General features: G+C 44.9%; 1 protein-coding gene across 3 annotated transcripts in view; it reads left to right on the forward strand.

Annotated features, from left to right (window-relative positions):
• The window catches only part of YDJC (YdjC chitooligosaccharide deacetylase homolog), a 56,530-nt gene extending 43,587 nt beyond the window's left edge, over positions 1-12,943 (forward strand). For all 3 annotated transcript variants that reach the window (XM_040416357.1, XM_040416359.1, XM_040416358.1), the window contains exon 6: positions 12,442-12,943. In XM_040416357.1, coding sequence (XP_040272291.1) covers positions 12,442-12,778 — 337 coding nt within the window. In that variant the 3' untranslated portion in view covers positions 12,779-12,943. The remainder of the gene's footprint in view (positions 1-12,441) is intronic.
• Positions 12,944-20,062: the final 7,119 nt, after the last annotated feature.

The following is a 20,062-nucleotide window of genomic DNA, read 5'->3' on the forward strand; positions in this document are numbered from 1 at the left end:
GTCTCCCCTTGAACGCAATGAGAGACTCATCAACCGCGACCTCCCTTCCAGGTACATAGGCCTCCATGAATTTGGCCCCAAAGTGATCGATGACCGGCCGTATCTTATACAGACGGTCATGGGCAGGATCACCTCGGGGGGGACATGCTGCATTATCGGAATAATGCAGACATTTCCGGATGGCCTCAAACCGGGAGCGTGTCATGACCATACTGTAAAGTGGGGTCTGGTATAGGACGTCCCCACTCCAGTACAGCCTGACACTGGGTTTTTTGACCAGGCCCATATGCAGCACGAGGCCCCAAAATATCCTCATTTCGGCTGCACTGACCGGCGTCCAGCCACCGGGCCTGGCCAAAAAGGAGCTCGGGTGTTGAGCGACGAACTGTTGGGCGTACAGATTCGTCTGCTCCACCATCAGATTTACCAGTGGGTCACTGAAAAAAATGACAAAAAAAGTCATATTCAGTGTAGCCCACTGTGGAAATCTGGATTCCTGATTGGCCTACAAAATCAGGAATCACGGGCTCGTATCGCTCTGGGCTACACCAGACAAGTTCACCGGCAGGGGGCTCCGGTGGATTTAACTGGTGGGCCGGGAAACCAGTACGAGCCCCAGAGCTGCTCGTACTAGTGTGGGCCACAGGGTCCCTAACATGGCGGTCCCCTTGCTCCGCCTGGCGGCGTCTCCGCAGCCTTGGGGGCTCATCATCATCGCTAGATGATGAGGAGGATGCGGATGACAACAGGAATGTGGGGTCATCCTCATCCTCACTGGGACTCTCTGAGTCGGAGGCAAGCTGGGCGTATGCCTCCTCGGCCAAGAACGTCCGGCGGGCCATAGGGTAGTGTGTGTCTGCGTGTATATGTGCGTGTGTGTAACTCTTTATTTTGTGTGCGTGTGTGTGGGGGCACGGGTGTTCGCGGACTTAACCCTAAAACTAACAGAAAAAAAAATATAAACTAACTAAAAAAAGGGCAAAAAAACTGGGAAAAAAAATTCAAAACCGCTGATCAACCGTCCGAAGTTGATCAGCGGTGGGGTGTGCGATGCGCTAACAGTGGCCGGACACTAAGTGCCGGCCACAGTCAGCGTACACAAAAAAAATAAAAAATGCACCCCAAAAAAGGTGGGGGGGGGGGGCAGGGGGTGGGGGGGGAGGCGCAAGTGGCAGCACCCCTGGGGGGTCTAGGGTCACACAGCTGTGCTGTGGACCCCAGACACCCTAACCTAGGGTGATGCAATCAAAGTTTAGAAAAGTTCAGAAACTAACTTTCCCTTTTTTTTTCCCTGCCTAAACCAAACTTTCCCTGTGCTGTCCCTATGTACCTGATGGGGGGTCCTGGGGGCACAGATCGGGTCCTGGGGGCACAGATCGGGTCCTGGGGGTGCTGGCAGCGATTGCAGACACACGTGCAGGCAGCTCCTCTCTCCTCCGGCTCTGGAACACAAAAGGAGGAGGAGAGGAGCGCCTGCCTCTTTTGAATCTGCCGCCGGACCGCCTACAGACCAATCAAAAAGCGATCCTGAGTGGTGATGTCACCATCACCACTCAGGATCGCTGGATGGTGATTGGTGGGGTGAAATCACACCACCATCACCATCCTGTTCCGGGTTATCGGGTCTTCAGAGACCCGAACAACCCGGAAACGCAGAAAACCGCAGGTCTGAATTGACCTGCGGTTTTCTGCGATCGCATACATGGGGGGGGTCACCGGACCCCCCGGCGCATTTGCCCCAAGTGCCTGCTCAATGATTTGAGCAGGCACGGGGTTCCGATCACCGCCCGCAGCGCGGCGGTGATCGAAAATACACAGGGTGTACAGGTACGCCCTGTGTCCTTAAGTACCAGGGCACAAGGGCGTACCTGTACGCCCTATGTCCTTAAGAGGTTAAAAAATCTAATCACAAGCCATTTAACACATTATATTTATAAATATAATGTGTTAAATGGCTTCTGTGCTCTCTGCTGGTTCCTTTTCGTCGGTTGGTCCCAGCAGAGAGCACACATCACTGGGAGTACACCAAACACTATACATTTAGCCCCAGATCACCCCCCATCACCCCAATTAACCCCTTGATCACCCTTGTCAATCACTAGTGAAAGGGAAAAAAGTGATCAGTGTAAACTGTTTTTTTTTCCCCCACCAGTATTGACTGTTAGGTTTAGGATAGTTTAGGTCCCTTTGGTAGGTAGTTAGCGCCCAGCCCACCACAGTCACTGATTCGCTAATTAGCGTATCGCTAATCAGCATTGGTACTTTTATAGTATCTGTAAGTGATCAGAACTGATCAGTCAGATCTATAATTGTATTAGTGTCACCTTAGTTTGCCCTCCACCCAAAACGCAGTGTTTGCCCGATCAGGCCTGATCAGTCGCACACACGTGCGTTCACCCACGCCCGCCCCGCCGCAGTGACAATTTATTTTTTATTTTTTTATCACTGCACATTCACTACACAAGCGCCGCGGTGATAAAAAAAATCAGTTTTGATATTTTTTTATCAATCGCAGCGGCTTCCTGTACTTCGCTAGCCTCCCATTTGTAAGACAGGCTTGCTTTTTTTCTTGGGTAGTCTCAGGGAATACCCCCTAAATTTAGTTGACCAAATGGCAAGGAAGGGGTATTCTTCTGAAGAGGCCTACAGGCTTCTGACCCAGTCGGATGAGGAATGGGAACCCTCATCTGACGAATCCAGCGGGTCAGAATACGAACCTGTAGAAAGCAGTGGCAGTCTGACCCAAAGTTTGGACGATGAGGCTGAGGTCCCTGATACCACCAGGCGTACCCGGCCCCGTGTTGCTAGACCACAGGTTGTGCAGGATCCGCTTGAAGGGCAGCAGAGTGGGGCTGGCGCTGTCGGATTACGTGGTGAGGCATACACCAGCAGCGCAGCCCATCCTGGACCTAGTACCAGCACTGCCGTAGAACATGGTGAAGTGGCGAGCACCAGAAGGGCAGTTGAAGCTGGTACGGTGGCACGTGCAGTAGTTCCCCCGTCGCAGCCACCGCACAGACAGGCCCGTAGAGCCCCTAGAGTCCCTGAGGTGCTGGCAAACCCTGATTGGCAGCCCCCAACTTCAGCCGCACCAGTAGTTCCCCCTTTCACCGCCCAGTCTGGAGTTCGGGTTGAGACAGCTCAGATCGGATTGGCACTGGGGTTTTTTGAGCTGTTCTTCACTGCGGAGCTCTTGGACTTAGTCGTGGCAGAAACAAATCGGTATGCCACTCAATTTATAGCCGCCAACCTGGGAAGCTTTTATGCCCAGTCTTTCCGTTGAAAACCCGTCCAAGTTTCCAAATTTAAAACTTTTCTGGGCCTTCTCCTCAACATGGGCCTGACAAAAAAGCATGAATTGCGGTCATATTGGTCCACAAACCTAATTCATCACATGCCCATGTTCTCTGCTGCCATGTCCAGGACACGATTTGAGACCATTCTGCGTTTCCTGCACTTTAGTGACAATAGCACCTCTCGTCCCAGAGGCCACCCAGCTTTTTACCAGCTCCACAAAATTCGGCCCCTCATAGACCACCTTAACACCAAATTTGCAGATTTGTATACCCCTGAGCAAAACATCTGCATAGACGAGTCCCTGATACATTTTACCGGACGCCTTGGCTTCAAACAATACATCCCAAGCAAGCGCGCCCGGTATGGGGTCAAATTGTAAAGCTCTGTGAAAGGGCTACAGGCTATACGCACAAATTTCGTGTCCTATGAGGGTAAAGATCAGACCCTGGAGCCAGTCGGTTGCCCTGACTACCTGGGGAGCAGTGGGAAGACAGTCTGGGATTTGGTGTCACCCTTATTTGGCAAGGGGTACCACCTTTATGTGGACAATTTCTACACAAGTGTGCCCCTCTTCAGGCATTTGTTTCTAGAACAGATTGGCTGCTGTGGCACCACGCGACCTAGTCGCCAGGGTTTCCCCCCAACGGCTCGTTACCACCCGTCTTGCAAGGGGGGAGAGGGCTGCCTTGTGTAATGAAGAACTGCTCGCGGTGAAATGGAGAGACAAGCGTGACGTTTACATGCTCTCCTCCATTCACACAAACACGACAATTGCGTTTTGGGGTGTCTTTTTACATATACCCAAGCTGGGTGAGAGAAATATCTCTCTAAAATGACAACTTTGTATAATAAAATGGGAAAAGTTGACTTTTACAGAGATATTTCTCTCACCCAGCATGGGTATATGTAAAAATACACCCCAAAACACATTGCCCTACTTCTTCTGAGTACGGTGATACCACGTGTGACACTTTTTTGCAGCCTAGGTGCGCAAAGGGGCCCAAATTCCAAAGAGTATCTTTACGATTTCACAGGGCATTATTTACGCATTTGGATTCCAGACTTCTTCTCACGCTTTAGGGCCCCTAAAATGCAAGGGCAGTATAAATACCCCAGAAGTGACCCCATTTTGGAAAGAAGACACCCCAAGGTATTCTGTGAGGGGTATGGTGAGTTCATGTAAAAAAAATTTTTTGTCACAAGTTAGTGGAATATGAGACTTGTAAGAAGAAAAAATAAAAAATAAATCATATTCCGCTAACTTGTGACAAAAAATAAAAACTTCCATGAACCCACTATGCCCATCAGCGAATACCTTAGGGTGTCTACTTTCCGAAATGGGGTCATTTGTGGGGAGTTTCTGCTGTCTGGGCATTGTAGAACCTCAGGAAACATGACAGGTGCTCAGAAAGTCAGAGCTGCTTCAAAATGCGGAAATTCACATTTTTGTACCATAGTTTGTAAACGCTATAACTTTTGCGCAAACCAATAAATATACACTTATTGCATTTTTTTTTTTATCAAAGACATGTAGAACAACAAATTTAGAGAAAATTTTATATAGAAATGTAGTTTTATTTGAAAAATTTTACAACTGAAAGTGAAAAATGTCAATTTTTTGCAAAAATTTCGGTCAATTTCGATTAATAACAAAAAAAGTAAAAATGTCAGCAGCAATGAAATACCACCAAATGAAAGCTCTATTAGTGAGAAGAAAAGGAGGTAAAATTCATTTGGGTGGTAAGTTGTATGACCGCGCAATAAACCATGAAAGTAATGTAGTGCAGAATTGTAAAAAGTGGTCTGGTCATTAAGGGGGTTTAAGCTAGGGGAGCTGAGGTGGTTAAATAAAAATCAGGTGGATGTTTTTTTGTATACGTGCTCATTGACAAAACATTCCGCACCAAGAAGTAGTTGTTGGAATCAAATGAAACTTTCTATGTGTCTAATTATAATATTACAGTGAAAGAATGAGTTTATTGGGAAAAACTACACTTAAAAGGAGACTGCTAGGGATGAGCGAATTTCATATTTTGAAGTTCGGGTTGTGGTATTTACTGAATTGCGTTATGGATGCCGTTACCACGGACGATAATGCAATTCCATGACGGAATGCCTCTAAATTCATTCCGTCATAATAGAAGTCTATGGCCTGCATAACGGACCCGTCCGGTTTCCGTTATGCTGGAGTCCTCTCAAGGCCTCTAAAGGCATTGCATCATGGAATTGTGTTATGGTCCGTGGTAACGGAATCCATAACGCAATTCAGATTATACCAGAACCCGAACTCAAATATGAAATTCGCTCATCCCTAGAGGCTGTTGATGGAGGGGCATGTGACTAGACCCGTCAATTGATGATGTCCATTGAATAACACGTGCTAGTCTTTCTTGCCATAAGCAGTATTAGGGCTCTTGCACACTGCCGTTGTTCGGCCGTTCCATGCATTGGGGGCCGCAATTTGCAGTCCCCAATGCATGAGCAACATCCGTGCAGCTGCTGCAACGGATCCAAACCCATTCAACTTAAATGGGTCTGTGATCCGTCCACACTGCAAATAAATAGAAATTTTTTTTGCAGTGCGGAGTGTGCCTCCGCACTGCAAAAAAGAAAACCCACAGAAGAACTCAGTTCCGCACCGACCTTCCAGATTGCAGACCCTTTATGTTAAAGTACCCACTCCCTTTAACCCTTTCTACCTCTGAGGTATTTTCGTTTTGCGCTCCCTGCATTCCCAGAGCCACAACTTTTTTTTTATTTTTCATTCACAGCCGTATGAGGGCTTGTTTTTTTGTGTGACAAGTTGTACTTTCCAATGCCACCATGTAATATTGCATATTATGTAGCGGGAAGCAGGAAAAATATTCCAAATTGGGAGGAAAAAAGCAATACCGCCACAGTTTTGCATTTATTTATTTAAAATTTTTATTTACATTCGATATGCGATAAAACTGACCAGTTACTTTCATTATCCAGGTCAGTACGAATCCAGCGATACCTTGTGTCCTGTTTCTTGCGTTTTGATTCTGATAAAATAATGAAAACCTTGAAAACTCATTTTCCCATTTCACCACCATGATGGCAAGATAGGAGATTGACCCCTGACCTCTGTAGGGCCAGGAAAACAGATTAAATTGCCCCTGCCCCCTAGCCACATCAGTGTTTTCCTGCCCCTATAGGCCGCAAAAATGAAACTATGTTCCATTGCTTTTTCGGGAGACTATGTCTTTGGTCCGGTGGAAAAAACGACTGATAAGAAAAGAGGTTTTCCTGAAGAAAAACCTCAGAGGTTTTTCCTTTCGTCCCTATGGAGGTATAGACAGACCCTACAGGGGAAAAAGGAAAAACGGGGAGGTGGAGCTACCCAAAGGGCGGTCGAGGTAGGGGCTTCCTTCTTAATCCCCAAAATAAAACCAGTGACAAGCGATGACACCAGGATTGGGGAAAGACTGAGGGGGTTCTTCTCTCAGTGGGAAGGAATCACATAAAATCCCTGGGTTCTAGACATAGTGGAGAAGGGATACAAGATAGAGTTCTCCTCTCTTCCCCCAAACAAATATGTGGTCACATCCCCATCATCAAAACGGTTAAAGGGGTTGTCCGGGTTCAGAGCTGAACCCCGACATACCTCCATTTTCACCCAGGCAGCCCCCCTGACTTGAGCATCGGAGCAGTTCAAAGGCATTTTCAAGAGTTCCAGTGATGAACTGGGCTCTCCATGGGGCTGCCAGGAAGCCGTAGGTGTCACCGGCACTGATGGGCGGGCTTTAGCGCTGCCCTAGCCAGTAAAACGGGTAGGGCAGTGCTAAAGCACGCCCATCAGAGCCGTTGACGTCACCGAACACACTGCCGGGTGGAGGCCTCCGCCCGGCAGTGTGGTGTTGTAAACAAAAGAGCCCTTGCGCGCAGGGGCAAAGGAGAGCATCGGAGCATGAACTGCTCAGATGCTCAAGTCAGGGAGGCCGCCTGGGTGAAAATGGAGGTATGTCCGGGTTCAGCTCTGAACCCAGACAACCCCTTTAAGGGAAAGACTCTGGAAGGGATGCCTAGAAATGTTAAAATGGGGCAATTACGCAGGTTCCCCCTTCTCAAGAAAAGGAGGGTTTCTACTCTACTCTCTTCTTGGTGGACAAACCAGACGGGACATTCAGAACCATAATGAATCTAAACGGACTAAACAAGAACATCCTATACAGGAAGTTCAAGATGGAGTCTCTGGCGTCCACAATCCCGCTAATAAGACAGAACACGTTAATGTGCACAATTGACCTGAAGGATGCATGTTACCATGTACCGATCAGACAACAATCTGAAAAGTTCCTAAGGTTTGCGCTAAGAGACAGTACAGGAAAAAATTGTCATTTCCAGTTTAAGGCCCTCCCATTCGGTATTTCCCTGGCCCCCAGGGTTTTTACCAAAGTAGTTGTGGAAATGGTAGCTCATCTAAGGAATCAAGGTCTAATAATACCTTATTTATCGACTTTCTAATACTGGCAGATTCCAAAAAACTGATGGAAAGCGACCTAAATTCCTTCCTAGCCTTGCTGGAAAATCTGGGATGGATAGTAAATTTAAAGATGTCTTTTTCCCCAAACAAGTATAAAATTCTTGGGAATCCTCCTGGACTCTGAAATACAGTCCTCGTTCCTTCCAGAAGAAAAAGCAGTTTGGTTAAGAGGGAAGGTCCAAAAAAGAAACTCATGCTCCATCAGAGAAGCAATGAGCCTCCTAGGTGTATTAACAACATGCATAGCGTCAGTTCCTTGGTCTCAGTTCCACTTCAGAACTTTTCAACTATGGCTACTAAGATGCTGGGACAGGAGACAGACATACTTAGACCGAAATGTCCTGATCTCACAGCATGTAAAGTCGTCATTAACATGGTGGACCCAGTCAGCAAATCTAGTAAAAGGAGTGACTTGGTGGAAGACTCCGTTTATTCAAATTCAAACAGATGCCAGCAAAACAGCAAATATAGAAGGACAATTTTTTCAGGGTCTTTGGCCGGAAGCCATGTCAGATCACTCGTCAAACTAGAGAGAATTAAGGGCTGTATGGGAGATATTGAAAGCCACATTGGATTTCACAGAGGGCCATCACGTAAAAATTCTATCCGACAATGTAACAACGGTGTCTTATTTGCGACAACAAGGGGGAACGAGATCAAAACAACTAATGAAGCTGTCAGGGAAAATATTTTGATCAGCCGAAGAAAATGTAAAATCAGTATCGGCAGTGCATCTATAAGGCTCCCAGAATCAGGTGGCAGATTTTATGAGCCGCAAAACCTTGGACCAGGGCAAATGGTCGCTAAATCCAGAGACATTCAGCCTGATAGAAGAGAGATGGGGCTTTCCAGTCATAGATCTGTTTGCCTCAAGGGTAAACGTAAAAGTGAAAAAATTCTGCTCCTTGAAACAACCCTTGGGCTATAGATGCCTTCTCCCAGACTTGGGGTTGGACTTTGGCTTACGCGTTCCCTCCGTTTCAACTGATTCCAAAGGTTATGAGGAAAATTATCCAGGACAGACCAAATCTTATCCTAATAACACCATTTTGGCCAAAGTGAAGCTGGTTTTCGATTCTCAAAAATCTGACTGTATCGGATCCTTGGGTACTTCCCTTCAGGACGGACATCCTGACTTAAGGTACATTAATACACCCACGTCCAGAATTTTTTAGGCTGACAGGCTGGATCCTGAGTCGGAAATCTTTAAAGGGCCAAGGGTTGTCACTCGGTCATCTCCACACTCAAGGCCTGTAGGAAAAAAGCTACATCTGCGATTTATTTAAAAATCTGGAAGTACTGCTCCTGGTGGGGATAAGAGGATATAAACCAGTCAGCTCCAAATATACAGAGAATTCTGGACTTCCTACAACAAGGGCTAGACTTAGGCCTCCGTCCTTCGACCCTGAAGGTGCAGATTGCAGCCCTAAGCGTTTTTTTATATTTTTTATTTTTTTTACAAATCTCTCTTTATCAAGATTTTACAGAGAAAGAAAAAAGTACGCAATGACATAAGAGTAATGTTGATACATCAGATGCAAAATATCACAAAGTATGTCATGTAGCATATAGCACAGGGAAAGGGAGAGGGGGAGGAGAGGGGCTAGAATGGGGAGGGACATAGGAGAGGGGTAGGTGTTTTAACCCTAAGTTCACACTTGCGCGTTTTACAGTGCGTTCGAACGCGCTGTAAAACGCATAACCGATGCAAACCAATGCTTCCCTATGGGACTGGTTCACATTTTCACGTTTTACAGCGCGTTCGAACGCGCTGAAAAACGCCTGACGCATAAACAAGTTCTTGAGCTTTTTTGGGGCGTTTTGTCGCGCGTTTGCGGCCATAGGACACTGCTGTCAATCACACAGTAATACGTGCGTTGACTATGGACAAATACGCTCAGGTCTGAACCCAGTGTAAGGCATAAAGTTGCATATGTTGAATCAGCAGTGGCCTACTATTCAATGGCTGAGACAAAACATTTTATAACATGTAAAATAACATATAAAATATAGTATGCAGTCTAATGGATGGCCTAAATACGACCATCATGGTACAGAACAACACACAAGGGTGTCCCTTTTAAAGATGGTCAATGTGCCCAACCACCCTCTCACTGAGGGAAATAGTATTGGTAACACCAACAATAACATGCAATAAATCAAATATAAATATCAAATGGCCGTGGACGATCCGCTCTATACTATATAAGAGTGAAGAATAAGAGAGAGCTTAAGATTGAATGGGTTTAAACTAAGCGTCTTTTTTTTTTTTTTTTACTTAGCTGAGCACAGGTGGATCAAAAGGTTCTTCAGAGCAGCGGGACAGTTAAGACCCTTTGTCAGACCTAGAATCCCAACCTGGGACTTAAACATAGTCCTACAGTGTCTAACAAAAAGCCCCTTTGAGCCTCTGTAAGATGCTTCAGTCAAAATGCTCTCACTCAAGACAGCCTTCCTGATCGCAATTACGTCGGCTAGGAGAGTAGGGGAAATTCAGGCCCTCTCTATCAGACATCCACATTTAACCATTTTGGATGACAGAATAATATTTAAACCAGATCCAGGGTTCCTTCCAAAGGTAGATTCTGAATTCCATAGAAACCAGGAGATGGCGCTGCCTTTGTTCTGTAATAACTCGAAAAACCTAAGGGAGGAGGAATTTAATTCCTTTGATGTCAAACGGATTGTGCTAAGATATTTTGGGGTGTCTAAAGAATTCAGGAAGGTTGACAATCTGTTAGTCCAGTTTGGAGGGAAGAATAAGGGAAAGGCTGCTTCTAGGGCCTCCATCTCTAGGTGGATAAAGCAAACGATGTATGACTTCTACCGACTTCAAAATCTTCCATGCCCCATTAAACTTGGGGCCTATTCCACCAGGGCTGTCTCTTCATTCATTGCAGAAAAAGCTGGCGCATCGTTGGAGCAGATATGCAAAGCTGCAACCTGGTCCAACGTCCATACCTTTATTAAGCATTATAGGCTTGACTTGTCGGGATCTTCAGAACTATTCTTTGGTAGGCAGGTCCTCAAAGCCATAGCTCCCCCTTAATTAGGTAATCTGGTAGGTCTCCTATCTTGCCGTCATGGTGGTGAAATTGGGAAAAACTGAATTAGGCTTACCGGTATTTCCTTTTCCATGAATCCTACCATGACTGCATGGAATTCCCACCTCCCAAAAAAATAAAAGTAGTGTGCTTAAATCATGTTAGTATCTTTTAGTTTTCCTGCCCCTACAGAGGTCAGGGGTCACTCTCCTATCTTGCCATCATGGTGGATTCATGGAAAAGGACTTACTGGTAAGCCTAATTCATTTTATTTTTTATTTTGGTGGGGGGGGTGGGGGGGGCGGGGGGTGTTAGTGTCAGACCTCCGCAAATTGGATAGTGATGGTCTGTCTTGAGGAAAGACTGTCACTTGTAATTGGGTGAACAACCCCTTTTAAGATTTACTGGAACAACTTTCAAAAAGGACCGGTCACCATAAAAAATAAAAAAAAGTGTGAAATATCATATCTTTGTTCCTGTGGTTCCCCTGTTACTGAAGCCACTTTTTCCTGAGTTGCTATGTTACCCACTATTCCCTCTATTTTTCATTCTCAGAGCAGTTTGACTAGAAAGATCCAGTTATATTTCTTAGATACTATATGATCTCACTCTCCTGTCTTCACATATCGAGTCCAGCAACTCATTGTTGGCAGCATGAGCAGGAGGAGAGCAGGATCACGTGGTATCTCATTCTGCTCAGACACCGTCCTCCCTTATTGGACAGAATAGGGAAACTCCACATCCAGTGGGCAGCTAGATGACAAGATTAGCAGACCAATAGGCCCAATTCAGCATTTTGGGTTGCAAAATTAACAGTGGGATTAGTGCAGAACAGAGCAACCTTTGAAAAAAAATAAAAAATAAAGTTGCTTCAGTAACGGGAACCAGGAGATCCATAGGTAATGCTATATTTTATACATTTTGGAAGGTAACAAATCCTCTTTAATCTCAGTTTAATGGGGCAGCCTCAGGATAGGCCATCAATATCTGCTTGGCGAGTGAGCTGCAGTTACCCGCTCCATCCACTACCCGGAACCCCCATTGATTACCAGTTACCTTGTTACTCTGGTGCTGGGACTACACAGCTCTGACATCAATATTAAAATCCTGGAATACCCCTCTAACAAAGCGACTAATGGTGCATGTTAATGACTATTAATTATGGAGATAAGTCATTACATAATAATACATATTTTTTTCCCCACCTATTAAGCAGGACGATAAACCACATACAGTCACTTGATCGTACATCAAAAAGGAATAATAAATGTTAACATTCACTGTGGTTCGTTTTGCAGTACTTGGCAATATTATAATACAAGGTTCAGCAACCTTAAGCACTCCAGCTGTTAAACTACAACTCCTAGCATGCACATTTGCTCAGCTGTTCTCAGAAATTCCTTAGAGAATGGAGCATGCTGGGAATTGTAGTTTCATGACAGCTGGAGTGCTGAAGGTTGCCAACCCTTGTGATACTTGCTTGGAGCTGAATCATCCTTTGTACAGTGTATGGGGAACTGTTCTATTCCAACATCAGAACTAGCAAGCGAGGTGTAAGATGCTTTATACTCAATTATTGTTGTTTTTATACAGGTGGCCTGATGTATACATTGGTCTGAGTACCATGGGGGAGAACATGACCGTAAAGAATATTCAGCGAGCCCTCGATTACAGCACTGAGTCTTTTCACAGCTGCCGAACACAACAGAGCTCCCTGTACAGTCCGACGTCTGGCTCCAGTACCAGTATTGAACTAATGACCCACCCTGGCTACCCCAGTATATTATCTGAAGGGGGCTGTGGGGAGGGCCCTGATGACTTTTCCCAGTCTTGGGAAAGATTACATGAAATGAAAATTCTTAAAGACCCATTATTGCATAGTTCCTACAGTGAAAGAGGTATACAACTGTGTGCCTTTAGAGACTTATGATAGAGGATTTATGATGTGCATTCTGTTGAACAGCAAATGGTAACATACTAGCATACAAAAAAATTGGGAAAGGGAAGAAATGTTTGTTTTTGTGAAACATTTAAAGGGGTATTCCAGCTTAAACACCCTGCTTATATAGGGCCAGGACAGATATGTACCTAAAGTAAAAAAAAAAAAAAAAACACTAACTTTCTTTATGATGCTCCATTCTAGCATCGAGGGTCCAGACAAGGCCCCCTCCATGTAAACTCCCAGATGGGGTCAAGTGTGCTGTTGCTGCAGCCATTTACTGTCTCGTGGTGACATGTCACCCAAGTGGCACGTCACTGCTGAGTCATGTGCGACTAGCTAAAATGGAGGTTGAAAATGGAAACGCCCTTTAAGATACCATTGTTTTCAATAAATGTTATATTCAGCAAAGACTCCTTTACATCCAGTAATTATCTGCAATTTCAACCCATAATGTCATGTCAAAACCCTTTTAATGACACCTGGATTTTAAAAAATGGATTACAGATTTGTGTATGCTAGTGTGTATCATTAGCATGGTCTGCAAAATAAAGTTAATTTAAAAGTAATTTAAATGTAAATTCTGTATAAATATATTAGATATTTTTAAAATTGCAAACCATTACCAAGGACAATGTTCAAATATCTACTATTACCAGTGTGAATGCTGATGTTGCTGCCTAACAAGTGTGCAATTCAGGGTCTATGAAACTTCACTGCATTTATCAATTTGCATTGAGGAAATCATTAAAGTTTTTTATTCTGTATCGCCCTTTGCCTGTATACATAGAAGGGTCATTGGTATACATTCAGTATATAGGGTATAATCTTGACATCCAGCAATGTAAAAAAATGCCATCACTAACAGCAAGAAGAAATCTTGAAGGTAGTTATGACTTAAGTTACGCAACTTTCTAAACTACTAAAATTTGAAGTGCGTTTTGCTTGAGTCTGCGTTGGAGTACTTTTATGCCATATTTATCAAATGTCTCATGTTATTTGTCTTATCTTTAGACCTAGCTACTCCAGTTTTCCTACTCCACCCTACTGGAGTAAGATTGCAATAATAAATCTGGAGTGAAACTCATTAACCACACCCACTTTTCCACCCACATTACAAAACGGGAACGAGTGGTGTAAAAATGGTAAATTTTGTGCAAAAAGTTGCAAGATCCCTGTTTTTGGGACTTTTTGATGTCAATTCTAGAGGGAAGGTATGCTAAATCGGGGCCTATTAGGCTGGTCAGTCCCTATACCAGGGATCAGCAACCTTTGGCACTCCAGCTGTTGTGAAACTACAATTCCCAGCATGCTCCATTAATTTCTTTGGGAGTTTGGAGAAGAGCAGAGTAAGTATGCATGCTGGAAGTTGTAGTTTCACAACAGCTGGAGTGCTGAAGGTTGCCTATGCCTGCGCTATACTCATTGTATAATGTGAGTCTAGTACAGTAATTCCCAACTGGGGTGTCAGTACAATCATATTGGAAAATTAGAAGCCCTGGCCTGGGCTTACAAAATGTTGTGACACTGGTGGAGTCAGGATGTTGTATAAGAAGCTGCTCCTAAACCCTCCTGATGTTGACAGGTGTCAGTATGTTCGTCTTCACCGTGAGGTGGGGCAGGGCACCAGTGCAGTGGTGGGAAGAAGAAAGTGGAAGTAAGTATCTCTTTTTTTTTTTTTTTTTTTTATCTAAGCTAGGGTCTGAGGTGTGACGGGGAGGGGCATACATTATATATAAAAGGGTTGTCTGAGATTTTGGTATTGATGACCTATATTTTCCCCCGCGTCCCCAGGACAGGAAACAACGCAGAAGCACATGATTTAAAAAGGCCTCCTCCACTTCCCTATTCAGTCGTTGATTCCTGTCCTCGCGATCCGTGGGAGCCTCTCCTGGAGAGTCAGGAATGTTCTACTATTCACACAGCCTTACTACTTTTCCCCACAGATTGTGGGAGGGCTAGTGCAGGGAACGGGTACGCCAGGGAAGCACTGCCTCCCTTACCTGGTACTCTGAGTAAGCCCTGCATGCAGGCCTCCCCGGGCTCGCGATATTCCCAGGTAAGGGGAAATCTCGTGGGAATTGACTCATGACATCACCTTGGGCAAGAGAATCTCAGCGGCTGGGGATAAGAGCGTGACTGCAGAAGAATTTAAATTCATGGAGCTTGCTGAACAGATGTAGCGCTCACTGCCTGCAGTCATGCTTGCCCGGGGGACCCCGACGCCGCAATCTGCTCACTCAGCGCGGTAAGACTCCTCCCAAGTGGGACTTGTATATATTCTATCCTTTCTTATTGTGTGCTAATAATCTACACAGCAGCTGCTGTTATCTTTATTGGCGGCAGTAAATTTCCACCCTGGTGAAGGTGTTGGTCTTTTAGATTCATGGCCCTATTGTCCTTTTTTCCTTTTAATTCTTAGGGCACAGAGACCATGACACCTAAACCAGCCAGTGGAGATTCGGCATGCAGAAAGTTCGCCATCTGCAGTAGGTCCTTTTCCGCTAAATCTAAAAAAGCCTTAGGTCAAAAGTGCACCAAAAAGTGGTTACAGAGGAGTAGCCCTCCTTCCTTGATTCCATGAGAGCTATGATTAAGGAGGAAGTTAATGCGGCAGTGAACTTGAAAATTGCACCACAATCCCCACGTCCATCCATGTCTGAGATCCCATACTTCTGAGTTTGCATTTGATCTGGATGAGCTGGTATCTTATCCAGACTCTGCTTCTTCAGATGACGGCTCGGGGTAGACCTTTGTTTCTCCCGGAAGAAACAGACTGTCTTCTAAAGACCATTAGAGCCACCATGGACATTGAAGACGTGGAGGAAGACGGGCGTGGCCTGACTGGAGGATGTGAGAGGACGTGCAGAGCTGAGCTCACGGCTGAACATCCTGTAATCCATTCTTCTCCCCTTCCATCTGGGGCTGTAACGGCTCACCGATACAACGAAGTGCTTCCCCAGGGGTCCTGCTACCGTACCGCTCCACCATGCGCCGTCAAAAGGCCAAAGAGAAGGAGGGAAAGGACTGTGAAAGAGCCACCCCAGCAAAGCAAGATGGCCCTGGACAGTCAGTGAAGCTGCTGGATGTGGCAGCGCGACTGGAAAAGTTTGCTTACACCACTGAATCTGTTCATCCTGCACCAGCCCCGAACGCATACGCTGCCGCTGTTAAGAGGAATCCTCCAGTGCCTCCATCGCAAGATGACAACATTTCAGAGGACTCTGAGGTTAGAGATCTTAATGGCAGGATGGCTGCCTCAGCGCTTGAGCCTACTATCAAGGATGTCTTTTCGGCGGAGTTACAATGCAATAATGCAATCACTGCGCTTACTACTAATGTGGGTGGCCTGAAAGAGGATATTGGGCTACTAAGGCAAGACATGAGGCAAGTCAAAGAGCGTATGAGTGAAATGGAGGGCTGCTTAAGTGATTTGGAAGACCAAATGCTGCCAGTTAAAAGGGACATGCAGTGGGTGATTCACAATGTCACCATGCTTATCTCCAAAACTGTCGACCTGGAAAACAGGCTGCGGCGAAATAATGTGCGCATGATTGGTGTGCCAGAACGTACCGAAGGAACAGATGCTGTTACATTTGTGGAAAAGTGGCTAACAGAAAAAATAGGAAAGGAAAAGCTGTCTCCTCTGTTTGCTGTGGAACGAGCACACAGAGTGCCGTTTCACCCCCCACCACCAGGTGCACCACCGCGCCCTTTATTGCTTAGAGTCCTCCATTTTCTGAACGGGATGCCATTTTGAGAGGAGCAAGAGACTGCACTGATTTGTCTATTGATGGGAGCCGGATCTCTTTGTTTCCTGACTTCTCAAAGAAGCGTGCACGTTTTATTGATGTTAAACGCAGACTGTGACTATCACAGCTTCCATATTTTGCGAGTCGTGGCGAAAGATAAAATGCACTTGTTTGGGGGCTGTGAGACCTTATTGACTAGACACCAGTGGTTATATGTGTATGGTCGGGGCGAGGCCGCTTACGGTCCTGTACTACGGTTTAAAAACATAAATGGGTACCCTTAGAATAATTGCCTTGAATGTGAGGGGGCTGAACCAACCTGCTAAACGCAATGCCGTCTTTTATGCCTTGCAAACGTATCAACCGGCAATTCTGTGCCTCTCAGAAACTCATCTCACTTCTGAGAGAACACATCTTATTCATAAGGCTTGGGTGGCACAGAAGTTTTAGTCCTCCTATTCCACGCAATCGAGAGGGGTGAACGTGTTGGTGCATAGAAATGTTCCCTTTATATCGAGGGAGGTACACGTGGATAAGGAGGGTCGCTTTATATGTATTAACTGTTCCATGTTTCATTACCAAATGATACTAGTGGCCGTTTTTATATACCTCCCTTCACTTCCAAATTTCCAGATCTGCCAGTTCTCATAATTGGTGATTTTAATATGTTCTTGGACAAATCCCTAGATAAATTCCAATCTGATAGTGGGGCCTCTGGCCCTTCTCTATCCTCATTAGCCAAGTCGCTCGCTGAAATAGACTTGTATGATTTGTGGAGGTCCAGAAATCCCGGTGTGAAGCAATACTCCTGCTACTCGTCATCACATAGTTCTCTTTCTAGGATAGATCTCGCTGTGGGATCTAAGGGAGTGTTAGATAAGGTCCAGGATGTTAGGTACTTACCCCGTAGTATTTCTGACCACTCCCCGTTATTAATAGTACTCGATTTAGGGAAGAGAGTTATTGGGTCCGAGACAACCATGGCGACTAAACCCTTTTTGGATCCAGTTAGTTGATACTGGTACTGTGATATCTGCTGCTCCGATTGACTTTTTTATTTACCAATAATGAAGGTTCAGCTAGTCACTCCATTATCTGGGATACAATGAAAGCTTATATTGGAGGGATATACTGTACATTAAACTGACTAGTTCCCATAAAACTAAAAGCAGGGCACTTACGACAGAACTGCTGGATAGAGTTCAGACTACGGAAGCTAAATACATCTCTGACCCCCTCCCTAGAAAATTCCTCGCACTGGACGGAGGCACAAGATGTACTGAAGGAACATTTGATTAGTAGAGCTAGGGACAAAAATTTTTTAAGACTCAACATTATTTTATGGAAGGGGAATGTACGGGCCACCTACTAGCTACTATTATTAAGACCCAATCGGGCCCATCTTGTGTATTGGGAATCACTAATAAAATGGGCGTACAGGTATCGGGAGATGATAACATAATGAACATATTCCATGAGCACTATGCAGATGTCTATAAGTCCAGACTAGGGATTGACTGTAGTGACAGAGAGCAATACCTGCACAATATCCAGATGCCCAGCCTGTCTGATGATCAGAGATTATTAGTCGATGGGGACATTCAATTGGAAGAGATGGTATTGGCGGTGCAGTTGCTTCCTAACAGAAAAGCACCTGGGGGAGATGGTCTGCCTGGGGAATTCTACAAAAAACATCAAGAAGTTTTGCTCCCGCAACTCCTACAGGTGTTTAATGAATCTTATAGGACAGGTATTTTACCTAGCTCTATGAGAGAAGCATTGGTGGTGGTGATCCCTAAACCAGATAAGGATCCCAATATGGTAGATTCATATAGATCCATTTCACTCTTGACAGTAGATATAAAAGTGTTGGCCAAGGTACTTGCTAATAGGCTCCTGAATGTTATCTCCCACATTATAGATGAACAGTGTGGGTTTATGCCAGGAAAATCCACGTCATTAAACCTTAGGCGTCTGTTCCTCAATATTCAGATGAGGGGAACAGAATGGGATGTGGGATGCCCTGCAGTGGTCTCTTTAGACGCTGCAAAGGCCTTTGATAGTGTTAAATGGGAATACTTATGGGCGGTTATGGCAAAACTAGGATTCGGCCATGGATACATTAATTGGGTAAAATTGCTCTATAGTCAACCGAGAGCTAGGCTGCGAATAAATGGTAAGCTATCCCCAATGATGACACCAGGCAGGGATGCCCTTTGTCACCCCTCCTGTTTGCCATTGCTATAGAGCCCCAGGCTTGTATTTTGCGTTCTACGCCACTGATTCGAGGTCTGGAGAGGGGGATGGTGGAGGAAAGAGTCTCGCTATATGCAGATGATATGTTATTATATGTGTATGATCTGACATCATCAATAGATCCCATTATATCGCTAATCTCAGACTTTAGAAAACAGTCTGGTTTATTAATCAATTGGAATAAGTCAGTTATTCTTCCGCTGTCCCCTCTTCCAGAATCTCTTTGCTTAGATCATGTTAACCTGAAAGTGGTCTCCTTTAAATATCTTGGAGTCACTATTTCAGTACAGCCCCGATCTTATGTAGCGAATAACCTAGTACCACTAATGGACAGATTTAAACAGAAAGCGGTCACTTGGGATAAGCTTCCATTGTCAATGATAGGTAGAGGTAATCTTCTTAAGATGATATGGATGCCGCAATTGCTCTACATATTGCATAACTCACCAGTATGGATTCCCATGCATTATTATTATAAGTTACAGAGAATATTTAAATCCTTGTTATGGAAAAATAAAAAATAGTAGAATCCGATATGAAACATTACAGCATGGTAAAGAAGCGGGGGGACTGGCGTTACCTAACCCCTTTATGTATTAGCAGCTCAGTTGCAACACTTTAAGGGCTGGGGGTCCCTGAGAGAGATGGGAAGATGTGGAGAATTGGTGAAGTGGGCATCTGGGGTCTGCCAGCCTATTTCGATTATGGAGAAAGATTTACCTGACTCTTTTAAACCCCTCCCAGTAGTAGGATTAATGAGGAGGGTCTGGGGGAAAGTTAGGGAAATTCTGGGTGTTCAGGAACTATTGGACCTGTCTCCTGTTTGGAATAACCCTCATTTAATAGAATTGTCCAAACTGCAGGGATTTTCTGATTGGGAACGTAAAGGACTATGGAATTTAGGTCAACTATATTCACAAGGTATCCTAAAATAATTTGCACAACTTTGCACTGAATATGGCCTAGTGTCTACCCATATAAATACCTTCAGTTAAGGCACGCTATTAGTTTGCAGGATAAAGTGCGCCCCCTACAATTTGTATCACATCTCATGCTTAAAAAACTGATAGTTCCTTTTACAGGACCTAGTTCTATTTCGGATGCTTATAATACTTTGCTATATGCTATAAGTTAAGTTGAAGTGGGAGAGGGATGTGGGCCCCATCTCAGACAGCCAATGGGAAGAAGTCCTTGCACAGATTCCTACTCTAACCCTTAGCGAAGCGGCTAGACTGTCTCAACTCTATGATACACAGGGTATATATAA

The sequence above is a fragment of the Bufo bufo genome, chromosome 2 (assembly GCF_905171765.1).
Source record: "Bufo bufo chromosome 2, aBufBuf1.1, whole genome shotgun sequence".
NCBI classification, from domain to species: Eukaryota; Metazoa; Chordata; class Amphibia; order Anura; family Bufonidae; genus Bufo; species Bufo bufo.